Source organism: Heterodontus francisci, chromosome 5 (genome assembly GCF_036365525.1).
Source record: "Heterodontus francisci isolate sHetFra1 chromosome 5, sHetFra1.hap1, whole genome shotgun sequence".
Taxonomy (NCBI): Eukaryota; Metazoa; Chordata; class Chondrichthyes; order Heterodontiformes; family Heterodontidae; genus Heterodontus; species Heterodontus francisci.
In genome coordinates this window covers 49,400,955-49,413,441 of record NC_090375.1, presented here as the reverse complement: position 1 = coordinate 49,413,441, position 12,487 = coordinate 49,400,955, and the positions used below count along the sequence as shown (strand labels likewise).

The 12,487-nt window shown below is 41.8% G+C and overlaps 1 protein-coding gene across 3 annotated transcripts in view; it reads left to right on the top strand.

The window, feature by feature from the left end:
* Positions 1-12,487, top strand: part of LOC137369830 (DNA topoisomerase 1-like) — a 215,935-nt gene that overhangs the window by 180,806 nt on the left and 22,642 nt on the right. For all 3 annotated transcript variants that reach the window (XM_068031408.1, XM_068031409.1, XM_068031410.1), the window contains 3 exons: positions 976-1,163; positions 4,155-4,299; positions 7,787-7,930. In XM_068031408.1, coding sequence (XP_067887509.1) covers positions 976-1,163; positions 4,155-4,299; positions 7,787-7,930 — 477 coding nt within the window. The remainder of the gene's footprint in view (positions 1-975; positions 1,164-4,154; positions 4,300-7,786; positions 7,931-12,487) is intronic.

Below are 12,487 nucleotides of genomic sequence, written 5' to 3'. Positions count from 1 at the left end.
GGAGCAGAGGAGCTGACATGTTGGGTGTGTGGACCCTTTGTCTGAATTCAGGAATGGTGAATCTGGGGGACGGGCTCAGAGAGACTTTTATTTAAATGAGGCCCTGCTGATGCTCAGAGCAGGGCCTCCATGTGCCCTTCCTCCTTTTAAAACCAGGACCAAACAATGAATACTGAAAAATTGCAGAAAATATTGGGAATGCATATGTCTATTGGCATCTAGAATGCGAAAAGGCAAGTTGGCATTTTAGGTTGAGTTCCTTTTTTATTTCAGCTGATGAAGGAAAGCAGACCAAATTCATGATTGGTCTAATGGAAGGAAGAGAGGGAGCAGAAATTATGTAGTCTGTACAGATTATTAATAATTTGCACAGGAAAAACTATTTTACGGTTAAGAATTGGAATGCACTGTTTGAGTGGTGGAGGCTGATTCAATCATGACTTTCAAAAGGGAATTGAATAATTATCTGAAGAGAAAAAATTTGCAGGGCTACAGGGAACAGGCAGAGAAGTGTGACTAGGTGAGTTGCTTGCAGAGAGCTGGCATGGATGTGATGGGCTGTATTGCCTCCTTCTGTGCTATAACCATTATATGACTCTATGATCTAAAAATACTTTAGAAAATTAAAAGTAAGAGAAACAGCTCCAAGACCCCAACCTTAAATCCAGCTCTAAGGCTGCAATAGGGATGCTGCAATTCAGCTTGGCACCCCAGGGCTACAAAAGTGACAAATATCCAGGGTTCTTCCTGTGAATACTGCCTTACTGGAAAGTGGATGTCTCGAGTTCGGGCATGTCCACAATCACATACTCTGGAAATACTTGCTGTCTAGTCGTCTTCATAGAAAATGGAAACTCAGGTGAGCTATTGGAGGCAAGAAGGTACCTATGTATCTAAATTCCAGCACGAGGAGGGAAGAAAATGGGTGGAAACAAACTTAGAAATATCCACTGAAAATCCAATCTTTTCTTACAGAAGCTAAAATTAGAGCAAGATGCAATCACTGAGATTTATGGCTACTGTGTAATGGATGGACATCGGGAGAGAATTGCTAACTTCAAAATCGAGCCTCCGGGGCTGTTTCGTGGACGTGGCAACCATCCAAAGATGGGAAAACTAAAGAAAAGGATCATGCCTGAAGACGTCATTATCAACTGCAGCAAGTAAGCAGTTTACATGATGAATGAAAGAAATAATACAAAGAATCTATTCTGTCATTTAGGTCCTGTCACTTTTTATCTTTCTATCTTGTTCCCCTTTTCCCTGATGTAATTCCAAATCTGCACCATTTTCTTTTCGAACATGTGAACTAATCTTTCCCAATATGTTTGTGGTTGAGTATCACTTGTTTCTTGTGTTGATCGCTTCTATTTTGGGGGAGTGTCAGGGAATCTTCTGTATTTTTTTGTTTTATATGAAGCAAAAAGTAACCCTCGTTGCCTGCCTTCGTGATGCAAAGAAACCCTTTGGGACTTGGTGATCCAATAGTTGCACTGGCACCTCACACTGGTTTAGTTTGAGCCCATATTGATGGGATGACAGGTTTCCTAGTTTCATTTATTTCCTTTTCCCTTTTGTCAGTAATTTGCTCAACATTCTAGTGGTGTACCTCGCTGTTCGAAGCATAAAGTATCCCAGCAGGATTGGGGCCCACTTTGAGAGTTCAAACAAGGGTCACCTAAAGAGAAAGAAGTAGACACACAAAGACCTGTACTTGTATAAAAGGAAATTTCACTGACCTGCTGCCAAAAGGGAGCATTCAGTTTTACTACCCGTGCAAAGATTAACATGACTCAAATTGCTAAGTTTCTGGTGGGTGAGGTGACTTGGGCGACTTGAAGCTGAATTTCACAGCAGCTTGGGGAAATCAGGTTCCAAAGGAACATGGGAAGATAGGAACAGGAGTAGGTCATTCGGCCCCTTGAGCCTGTCCCGCCATTCAATGAGATCATGGCTGATCTGCGGCCTAGCTCCATATACCTGCATTTGGCCCATATCCCTTAATATCTTTGCTTAACAAAAATCTATCTATCTCAGATTTAAAATTAACGACTGTTCTAGCTTCAACTGCTGTTTGTGGGAGCGAGTTCCAAACCTCTACCACCCTTTGCGTGAAGAAGTGCTTCCTAACATCTCTCCTGAACAGTCTGGTCCTAATTTTTAGACTATGTCCCCTAGTTTTAGTATCTCCAACCAGTGGAAATAGTTTATCTTTATCTAGCCTGTCTTTTCCTGTTAATATCTTGAAGATTTTGATCAGATCACCCCTTAACCTTCTAAATTCTAGCGAAAACAGGCCTAATTTGTGCAATCTTTCCTTTTAACTTAACTCCTGTAGTCCAGGTATCATTCTTGTAAACCTACGTTGCACTCCCTCCAAGGCCAATATATCCTTCCTAAGGTGTGGTGCCCAGAACTGCTCACAGTACTCCAAGTGGGGTCTAACTAGGGTTTTGTACAGCTGCAGCATAACCTCTGTGTCTTTATACTCCAATCCTCTGGATATAAAGGCTAGCATTCCATTAGCCTTTTTGATTATTTTCTGCACTTGCTCGTGGCATTTTAAAGATCTATGCACCTGATCGCCCAAGTCTCTTTGGACATCCATTGTACTTAACCTCTTCCCATTTAGAAAGTACCCTGCTCTATCCATTTTTAGTCCAAAATGGATAACCTCACACTTGTCCGCATTGAAATCCATCTGCCACAGTTTTGCCTACTCACCTAGTCTGTCGATATCTCTTTGCAATTTTATGCTATCACCTAGACTGTCTACAATGCTAACTTTGTATCAGCAAATTTGGATATATGACTTACTATGCCATTATCCAAGTCGTTAATGAATAATGTGAATAATTGAGGCCCCAACACAGATCCCTGCAGGACACCACTAGTTACATCCTGCCAATCGGAGTACTTACCCATTATCCCCACTCTCTGTCGCCTATCACTCAACCAACTTTCTAACCATGTCAATAATTTGCCCTCGACTCCATGGGCTTCTACCTTAGTTAACAGTCCCTTATGTGGGACTTTATCAAATGCCTTCTGGAAGTCCATATAAATAACATCCATGGACACTCCCCTGTCCACTACCTTAGTCACCTCTTCAAAAAATTCAATGAGATTTGTCAGGCATGACCTTCCCATCATGAATCCATGCTGGCTGTCCCTGATTAACTGAAATTTTTCTAGGTATTCAGTCACCCTATCCTTGATTATAGACTCCAGCAACTTGCCCACCACAGGTGTCAGGCTAACTGGTCTGTAATTTCCTTGGTTCCCCCTTTCACCCTTCTTAAAAAGTGGAGTGACGTGCAGCTTTCCAATCCAGAGGGACCGCTCATGAATCTAGGGAACTCTGAAAGACTATAGTTAGGGCATCTACAATGTGCCTACTTCCTTTAACACCCTCGGATGGAAACTGTCCGGTCCTGGGGATTTCTCACTCTTTAGTTTCATTAATTTCCTTGTTACTGGTGATTTACTTACGTTAATTGTATGAAGTCCCTGTCCCCTATCGGCTATTAATTTTTTCGGGACTTCCGGCAAGTTATCCTCCTTTTCAACTGTAAATACTGAGGCAAAGTAATTCAACATGTCTGCCATTTCCCCATTATCAATGACAGTATCTCCAGTTTCAGCTTTCAGTGGGCCGACATTGCTCTTGACCACCCGTTTTCTCTTTATGTAACTATAAAGTTTCTTCTTATTGATTTTGATGTCCCTTGCAAGGTTCCCATTGTCCCCGTGTATTTTAAGTACCCCTCTCATGACCCTGCAGTCTCTGGAAGGGTCAGCGGTGAACGCATTGAATGACATAACCCAGCGTAAATGCTGGGATTGCTGACACATATTTCCAATGACTATGTACATAGTGCAGTCCTGTTCCTTGGATAATCAGTTAAAGTTCCATATCAAAACAGCTAGATGCTAAAAGATCTTCTGTCGTAAAAGGCTCTTCAAATATCTCAGAACTCAGGATAAGTCTGAATACAATACAGGAGTTTCCCTGTAACCTCTGTACACTTAAATGTAACCAGTCTGCTGATCTGTTACTGGTCTAGCTCACAAATATAATTTGAGCTAGTGTAACCTGTTCAGACTTGTCTGTTTTTGATTTTGTTTTTCTAAACTAAGTTTATTTTATTCAGGGATTCCAAGATTCCAGAGCCCCCAACAGATCATGTGTGGAAGGAAGTACGTTTTGATAATAAAGTAACGTGGCTGGCATCATGGACAGAAAATGTCCAGGGACTCATTAAATACATCATGCTCAACCCAAGTTCCAAACTTAAGGTATGTGTTCTCTGACAGTGGGTGGCTATCATTTTCTTGGTTTAATGGGTATAACATTTATCACGCCATCTCTTACTCTAGCTTGTTCTTTCTCAAGATCACAGATTTGTCGATCTCCTTATCTCCATTTTACCTTTCTGACACAACCTATAGGCTTTCAAAAACACTATTAGTGACTTATAACCAAATGCCACTTTAGTTAACCTAGTCTTTTAGGTTGAGGCCTTTTTCATGAGAAATTTGGAAAAGTTTTCATATAATTGTTCAAAATTGAGATTTTTGACATGGTGAATGTGTGGTGTGGGGTGAAGTGAAGTGAAACTCTTCCCACTGCTCAATCAGTTAGTAACTAGAGGGCACAGAATAACTAGGTTGAGAATTTATTTTTTTACTTGAGGGCGGTTAGGACATGCTATGTCCTGAATAAGAACAATGCAGAAGCAGAATGCATAATAGCTTTTTAAAGGGAAGGGAATAAATATCTGGGAAAGAAAACTTTAACAGCATTTGGGGAATGGAATTAAGCATATCAGAGCTGGTGGCCTCTTGTGGTATAAAATTCTGATTTGTCACTTTTCCCTATTCAGCCTGAATTATGAGCTTTGACCCTATAGTTTTTGTAAAAAAAAAGTTTTAAGGTGTTTATCCTGTGAGTAGCTGAGCCACACAGATAATCTGTGCTGAGTTATCCTTGCTTGGAAGTACATATGTGAGCATTTGGTGAGGACTAGGACACAAGGCAAACTCCCCAGCTCTTCTTTGAATTATTGTGAAATCTTTTTAGGCCCATCTGAAAGAGCACACAGTGTTAATTGTATATTAATTGTTTAATTGTATGCAGGCAAAGGGCATTAATTAGGGTTTAACTTGAGCATGTATAAAGAGACACTTATTGAAGCTGTGGTGTAGTGGAGCTGGGAAGTGTATGCTTGTAATGTTTCACTCTAAATAAGTGTAGGACAGAGTAAAGATTGGCTCCAGTACTGCCCTTCACCATTTGGCTTTCCAGAATAGAGCAAGGAGAGGATCAAATCACAGCAATTTTCCCCCTCAGATAAACTACAACTATGTACAGGTGAGGATGTGGGAGGAATATGGGATTAGTGTAGGATTAGTATAAATGGGTGGTTAATGGTCGGCACAGACTCGGTGGGCCGAAGGGCCTGTTTCAGTGCTGTATCTCTAAATCTAAAAAAAAATCTAAATCATGATTCCTTCATTGTGTGGATTTCCCTATTTAATACCATTACTCAGAGTGCAAAATTCAATAGAGAAGGCTCATCACATTCTCGGGGCAACTGTAGATGGGCAGTAAATTTAACGTCGCCAGTGTCGCCAAGATCTTGACAATTAACTTCAAATAAATGTTTTAAAAAGCTAATTTCAGTTGGTGTGGCAGTAGATCCTGAGTTAATGGGAGGATTACAATCAGTCACAATTTCTATTCCTGATTGCAATGCATTGATCCCATGTATAAAAATGGGCATTTGGATATCCGAAGATGGTCATGATGGGCTATGGGAACCTCTGTGGTCAAATAACGCACTTTGATCACAGGCTAGGCAGTGAACATATTGGTCATGGTACCAGAGAGCTGCTGCTATGAAAACAGCTTTTATTTAAGTACGCCAACCCAAAGAGTTCTGCAGCCACCTTTAACTACCTTGTTAAAGCGAAATAAATAAGGTAATGGTTAATCCTCTATTTGCAATGAATTTATGCAGACTAGTCCAATAAGGTCACTCCACAAGGTGTAGCTTGCATATGGTCTAGACTAGAGTCATAGAGTTATACAGTGCAGAAACAGGTCCATCATGTCTGTGCTGGCCATCAAGCACCTAACTATTCTAATCCCATTTTCCAGCACTTTGCCCGTAGCCTTGTATGCTATGGCGTTTCAAGTGCTCATCTAAATACTTCTTAAATGTTGTGAGGGTTCCTGCCTCTACCACCTTTTCAGGCACTGCGTTCTAGATTCCAGCCACCCTCTGGGTGAAAAAATATTTCCTCAAATCCTCTCTAAACCTCCTGCACCTTACCTTAAATCTATGCACCCTGGTTATTGACCCCCCTGCTAAGGGAAAAAGTTTCTTCCTATCTAGCCCATCAATGCCCCTCATAATTTTGTGTACCTTAATCAGATCTATCCTCAGCCTTCCCTGCTCTAAGGAAAACAACCTCAGCCTTTTCAGTCTCTCTTCATAGCTGAAATGCTCCAGCTCAGGCAACATCCTGGTGAATCTCCTCTGACCCTCTCCAGTGCAATCACATCCTTCCTATAGTGTGGTGCCCAGAACTGTACACAGTACTCCAGCTGTGGCCTAACTAGCGTTTGATAACCTCCCTGCTCTTATATTCTATGCTTCGGCTAATAAAGGCAAGAATCCCATATGCTTTCCTAACCACCTTATCTACCTATGCTGCTGCCTTCAGTGGTTTTTGGACCAGTACACCAAGGTCCCTCTGACCCTCTGTACTTCCTAGGGTCCCACCATCCATTGTATATTCCCTTGCCTTGTTAGTCCTCCCAAAATGCCTCACACTTCTCAGGATTAAATTTCATTTGCCACTGCTCCGCCCATCTTAACAGCCCATCTATATCGTCCTGTAATCTACGGCTTTCCTCCTCGTTATTTACGACACCACCACTTTTCGTGTCATCTGCAAACTTACTGATCATACCTCCCATATTCACATCTAAATCGTTAATGTACACTGCAAACAGCAAGGATCCCAGCACCGAATCCCTACAGTACACCACTGGTCACAGGCTTCCTCTCGCAAAAACAACCCTCGACCATTACCCTCTACCTCCTGCCACTAAGCCAATTTTGGATCCAATTTGCCTAATTGCCCTGTATCCCATGGGCTCTTACCTTCTTGACCAATCTCCCATGCGGGACCTTATCAAAAGCCTTACTGACGTCCACGTAGACTACATCAACTGCTTTACCCTCATCTACACATTTCATCACCGCCTCAAAACATTCAATCAAGTTAGTCAGACACGAACTCCCCCTGACAAAGCCATGCTGACTATCCCTGATTAATCCCTGCCTCTCCAAGTGGAGATTAATCCTGTCGCTCAGAATTTTTTCCAATATTTTCCCTACCACTGATGTTAGACTCACGGGCCTGTAATTACCTGGTTTATCCCTGCTACTCTTTAATAATGGTACCACATTCACTGTCCTCCAGTCCTCTGGTACCTCTCCTGTGGCCAGAGAGGATTTGAAAATTTGCATCAGAGGCCCTGCAATCTCCTCCCTTGCCTCACAAAGCAGCCTGGGATACATCTCATCTGGGCCTGGGATTTATCCATTTTTAAGCCCGCTAAAACAGCTAATACTTCCTCCCTTTCATTGCTATTATGTTCAAGTATATCACTAGCCATTGAGGTGCTGAGGGCGAGGTGCTCTGGATCCATTCTCTTTATCTCCACATTTAAGTGAAATGACTTTGTATTGTTGTCTATTAATACTTTCAGGGTGAGAAGGACTGGCAGAAATATGAAGTAGCTCGGCGTCTGAAGGACAAGATCGATGCAATCCGAACTCAGTATCATATAGACTGGAAATCGAGGGAAATGAAATCACGACAACGAGCAGTGGCACTGTATTTCATTGACAAAGTACAATTTATTTTTTACTCTTTTGGACTGTTTTTGTTTTACATTGTTCAAGATGAATGAGATCAATGTATGAGAACTTTTCACAACAAAACATGGTATAATGGAAGGCCATTTGATCCTTTCTTGCACAGCATGAACAGTTTATAAAGTGTAAACGATTAGCTAGGGAAAAGGTTGGGCCAGTTAAGAACCCAAAGGGATGTCTTCATGTAGAGGCAGAGGACGTGACTGAAGTATTAAATGAGTACTTTGCATCTGTCTTCACCAAGGAAACTTGATGTGAAGGTTACACTTAGAGGAGATAGAAGTTATGGACAGAGTAGCAATAGAAGCCGAACTAAGAAGTAGCAATACTGAAAGTTGGTCCAAATGGAACGCATTCTGGGTGGCTGAAAGAAGCAAAGGTAGAAATGAGTTATTGGCCACAATCTGGATCCAATCTGGGAGATGTGGATAAAGAAACAGCACCAGAGGACTGGACAGTTGCTAATGTTACACCACTGTTCAAGAAAGGGGAGAAGGATAAACCAGGGCATCAGCCGAGCATCAGTGGTGAGAATGTTTCTGGAACAAAATGAATTTTCTTTTGGAAAGGCACGGGTTAATCGAGGAAGGCCAGTAAATATTTGTTGAAGGCAAATCGTTCCAGCATTCAACAAAGAGCCACACAGGAGACTTTAAGAAGACGGAAGCCCATGGAATTAAGGTGGCAGTATTTTCCTTCCCAGAGCTTTCCAGATCCACACAGCTCTATCTGAAAGGGCTGTGGTAGCTGTTTCCATATATCTTAAGATAGTTTCTTGAGGATGAGGAACTTGCAGGGTTATGGACAAAAAAAAACAGGTATGGGACTAAGCACTGCTCTTTCAAAGAGCCAGCACACGCATGTTGGGACGAATGGACTGTTCTGGAAGTTTCTATGATTCTATGAATTTACCCCGTCATAGAAATAGATAGAGTTGCAACATGTTCCAAACAATCTATTTTGGTGTTCCATGTAAGCAGTTAGTCTGAATCGCATTTTCTCATCCAGTTCATATTGTTTTATCCCCTTTTCCTTTACCTTTCCAATCTAATCTTGAATCTTCCACCACTAACCATGGAAGTGAGTTCTACTGCTTCACAACTGTGTAAAGGAGTCTTTTGTGCTCCCTATTCTAAATGTTGCTACTTCAATGTAGCATCTATAGCCCTTTGGGCTTGCCACCTCAACAAACTGTTTCTCTCTACCCTATAGAATTATGGAATATGACAGCATGGAAGGAAGCCATTCTACCATCCATAATATAACTCTTTGAAACAGCTGTCCAATTTAGTCTCACATATCAAATTTTTCTCCTAACCCTATAAGATTTGTGAATATGCAACCCCAATGTCCCTCTATTTTTGCACCCGTTTCCCAAAATAGCACCATTTAGGCTATACTGGCTCTCCATGTTGTTTCTTCCAAAGTACATCACTTCATACTTATACATGTTAAAAGGCATCTGCCCTGTGTCTTCCCATTTCACTAGTCTGTCTATGTCCTCCTAAGGTCTGCTGCTATCATGCTCAGTATTTACTATATTGTCAAATTTTGTATCATCCACGGACTGTTTGCTGTCTGTTAACCCATGCTTCTCCAAGTGCAAATTAATTTTGTCCTTGTCCGTGGTCTCTAGTATTTTACCCATCACTGACTTTAGGCTGACTGGCTTGCAGTTATTGATTAATACCGTCTCCTTTTTTTTTTTGAACAGGGTGTAACCTTTGCAATCCTTTGGTCTTCTGGCATCGTATCAATATACAAGTAGAATTGGAAGATTGTGGTCAGAGCTTAGCTATCTCTATCTTAACTTCCCTCAGCAACCTAAAATGTGTCCTATCTAGACTGGGTAACTTAACTTTGAATGATGTCAACTTATTTAACACCTCTGTTTATGGAAATATGCTTGGTTTGTATTGTCATGCAGGCCCCCACCTGCCAAGAATGAGGCACATTAATTCGCCACATTAGCACACAGACATTAAATTTCAAATTGTTGCTGGGAAGAAGGGAAGGCCTGATGCAGGGAATTGCCAGGCCCCTAGCCAGAAGGACATTTTTGCACAGTAACAGACGCTGCTTGGAACAAAGGACCAGTCCCTGCTCCCACTACACAGAACAGATGTAGTCAGACCAGTTTAGTCACATGACTAACTGGCTGTTGCAGCGTTTGAACTGAGAGTTTTAAATTGGAGAAACGGTGTTTGAAGGCAGAAAGCTCTTAGCTCCTGGATTGAAAAGAGCCTATCCTGTCTGTTCCCATCTCTTTCTCACCAGTTTCAGAATCCGTTGAAGACACATGAACCCCAAGAGAGAAAAGTCTCCTACACTGAACAAGGTTTAAGAATGATACTGGGCCCCAACGAAAAGCGAGAATTACTGACAAGCAAGGATTCTACAGTGAACTCGAAGAACCGTAACAACTCTTCAGATATTGCCTCAAACCTTTCTATTTTAGTTTTCTTCTCCTTTTTGTCCCTATCTGCATGTGTGTATTGCGTATGCATGCTAGCGTGGGCGTGTCCTTCATCCGTAGGCCTCAACCGAATTAGACTTTAAGTTTAATAAAATGTCACCTTTCTTCTTTAAACCTAAGAAAGCCTGTTTGTGCTTGTTTCTTTACCTTATAGTTGGAAAGCGGTGAACAAGGATTCACCAAGGGGGAGCTAAAAACATTGTTTAAAAATAAAACCCTGTTACAGTAAGACCAGGCGAATACTGAGAGGGACCCCTAGGCATCTTTCTCATCTGGCCGTAACAGTATCTGAACTAGCTCTGCCTTGAAAGTCTGCCATAGCTCATTCTGAAAGCCTGTTTGTAGTCCACCTGTGCTCGATCCCTTCTGAAATTACTGAAATTGGCTCTCTTCCAGTTGGACATCTTTATTCTGATTTTTCATTGTCCCTTTTCATAACTACTTTAAACCTAATTATATTATGATTACTGTTACCCAGATGTTCTCCCGCTGAAACACACTCTTTGCCCTACTTGGTTCCCCAGAACTAGATCCAGCACTGCTTCATTTCTTGTTGGGCCAGAAGCATTGTAAGAAAGTTCTCCTGTGCACATTTTAGGAATGCTTCACGCTCTACTTTTTTTTTCCCCCTCCCTCCAAGCCTATGAGGCTACTTGAAGTCCCCTACAATTACAGCTCTTATTATTTTTGCATTTCTCTGAAATGGCGTACAGATTTCCTCTTCGATCTCATTTTCATTGTTTGGGGCTCTATAGCAAATAGCCAGCAATTTTAGCAGTTCTTTTCAGTCTGTAACTCTGACAGGGCAGATTTAGTCTTTAAATCTTTTAGTATATCTCCCTCTGTAGAACTATAATATTTTTCTTGATCAATTTTGCCACCTCTTTTTTTTTTTTCCCCCTCCATATCCCTCTTGAATACATTTGTAGCCAGGCATTTCTAGTTACCATACCTGCCTATGTTTAAATAGGTTTTCATTACAGCCACTATAACACAACCTCCTGTGATAACTTGTGCCTCTGACTCCTCAACCTTATTAATAACTCACCTTGCATTAACACGCGCACATTCCAACACCATAGATGCTACCAGACCTGCTGAGTATTTCCAGCATTTCTTTTTATTCCAACACCATACTTTATTCTTCATTTTCTTGCTCTTTCTACACTATTCTTCTGTTGCTGTTTGTCCCTCCTAGTTTTCTGTGCACCTTGGCTCTCCTCTCTGCTGCTGTCTTGTCCTTCAACATTAGTTTAAACCCTCTCCAGCAGCCATAAATAACCTCCCAGCAAGGACATTGGTCCCCACCCTGTTCAGGTTCAGCCTTCCTGGCTTGTTCAGCTCCCTCCTGCCCCAAAACTGGACCAAGTGCCCTAGTAAATTGAAGCCTTCCCTCCTGCACCAGTTCTTTAGCCACACATTCACCTGCACTACCTTGCTGTTTCTGTACTTACTAGCATGTGGCACTGTGAGTAACCCAGAGATTGACATCCTTTTAAGGTCCAAATCTTTAACCTTTTTTCCTAGCTCTTAAAACTCTGCCTGTAGGTGCTCAACATTTTTCTTACCAATGTCGTTGGTTCCAATATGGGCCATGACTTCCGGCTGTTTCCCTTTCACTTGCAGAATGTCCTGCATCTGTTCAGTAATATAGGAACATAAGAACAAGAGTAGGCCATTCAGCCCATTGAGCCTGCTCCGCCATTCAGTGAGATCATGGCTGATCATCTACCTCAACGCCACTTTCCCGGGTTGTTCCCATGACCCTTGATGTCATTAGTAGCTAGACGTCTTTCGATTTCTGTCTTGACCATGCTCAGTGATTGAGCTACCACAGCCCTCTGAGGTAATGAATTCCGAAGTTTCACCACCCTCTGAAGAAATTCCTCCTCATCTCGCTCTTAAATGGCTGTCCCTTATTCTGAGATTGTATCCTTTGGTTCTAGACTCACCAGCCAGGGGAAACATCCTACCCTGATCCACCCTGTCACGCCCTGTAAGAATTTTGTAAGTTTCAATGAGATCACCTCTCATTCTTCAAAGCTCTAGAGAATAC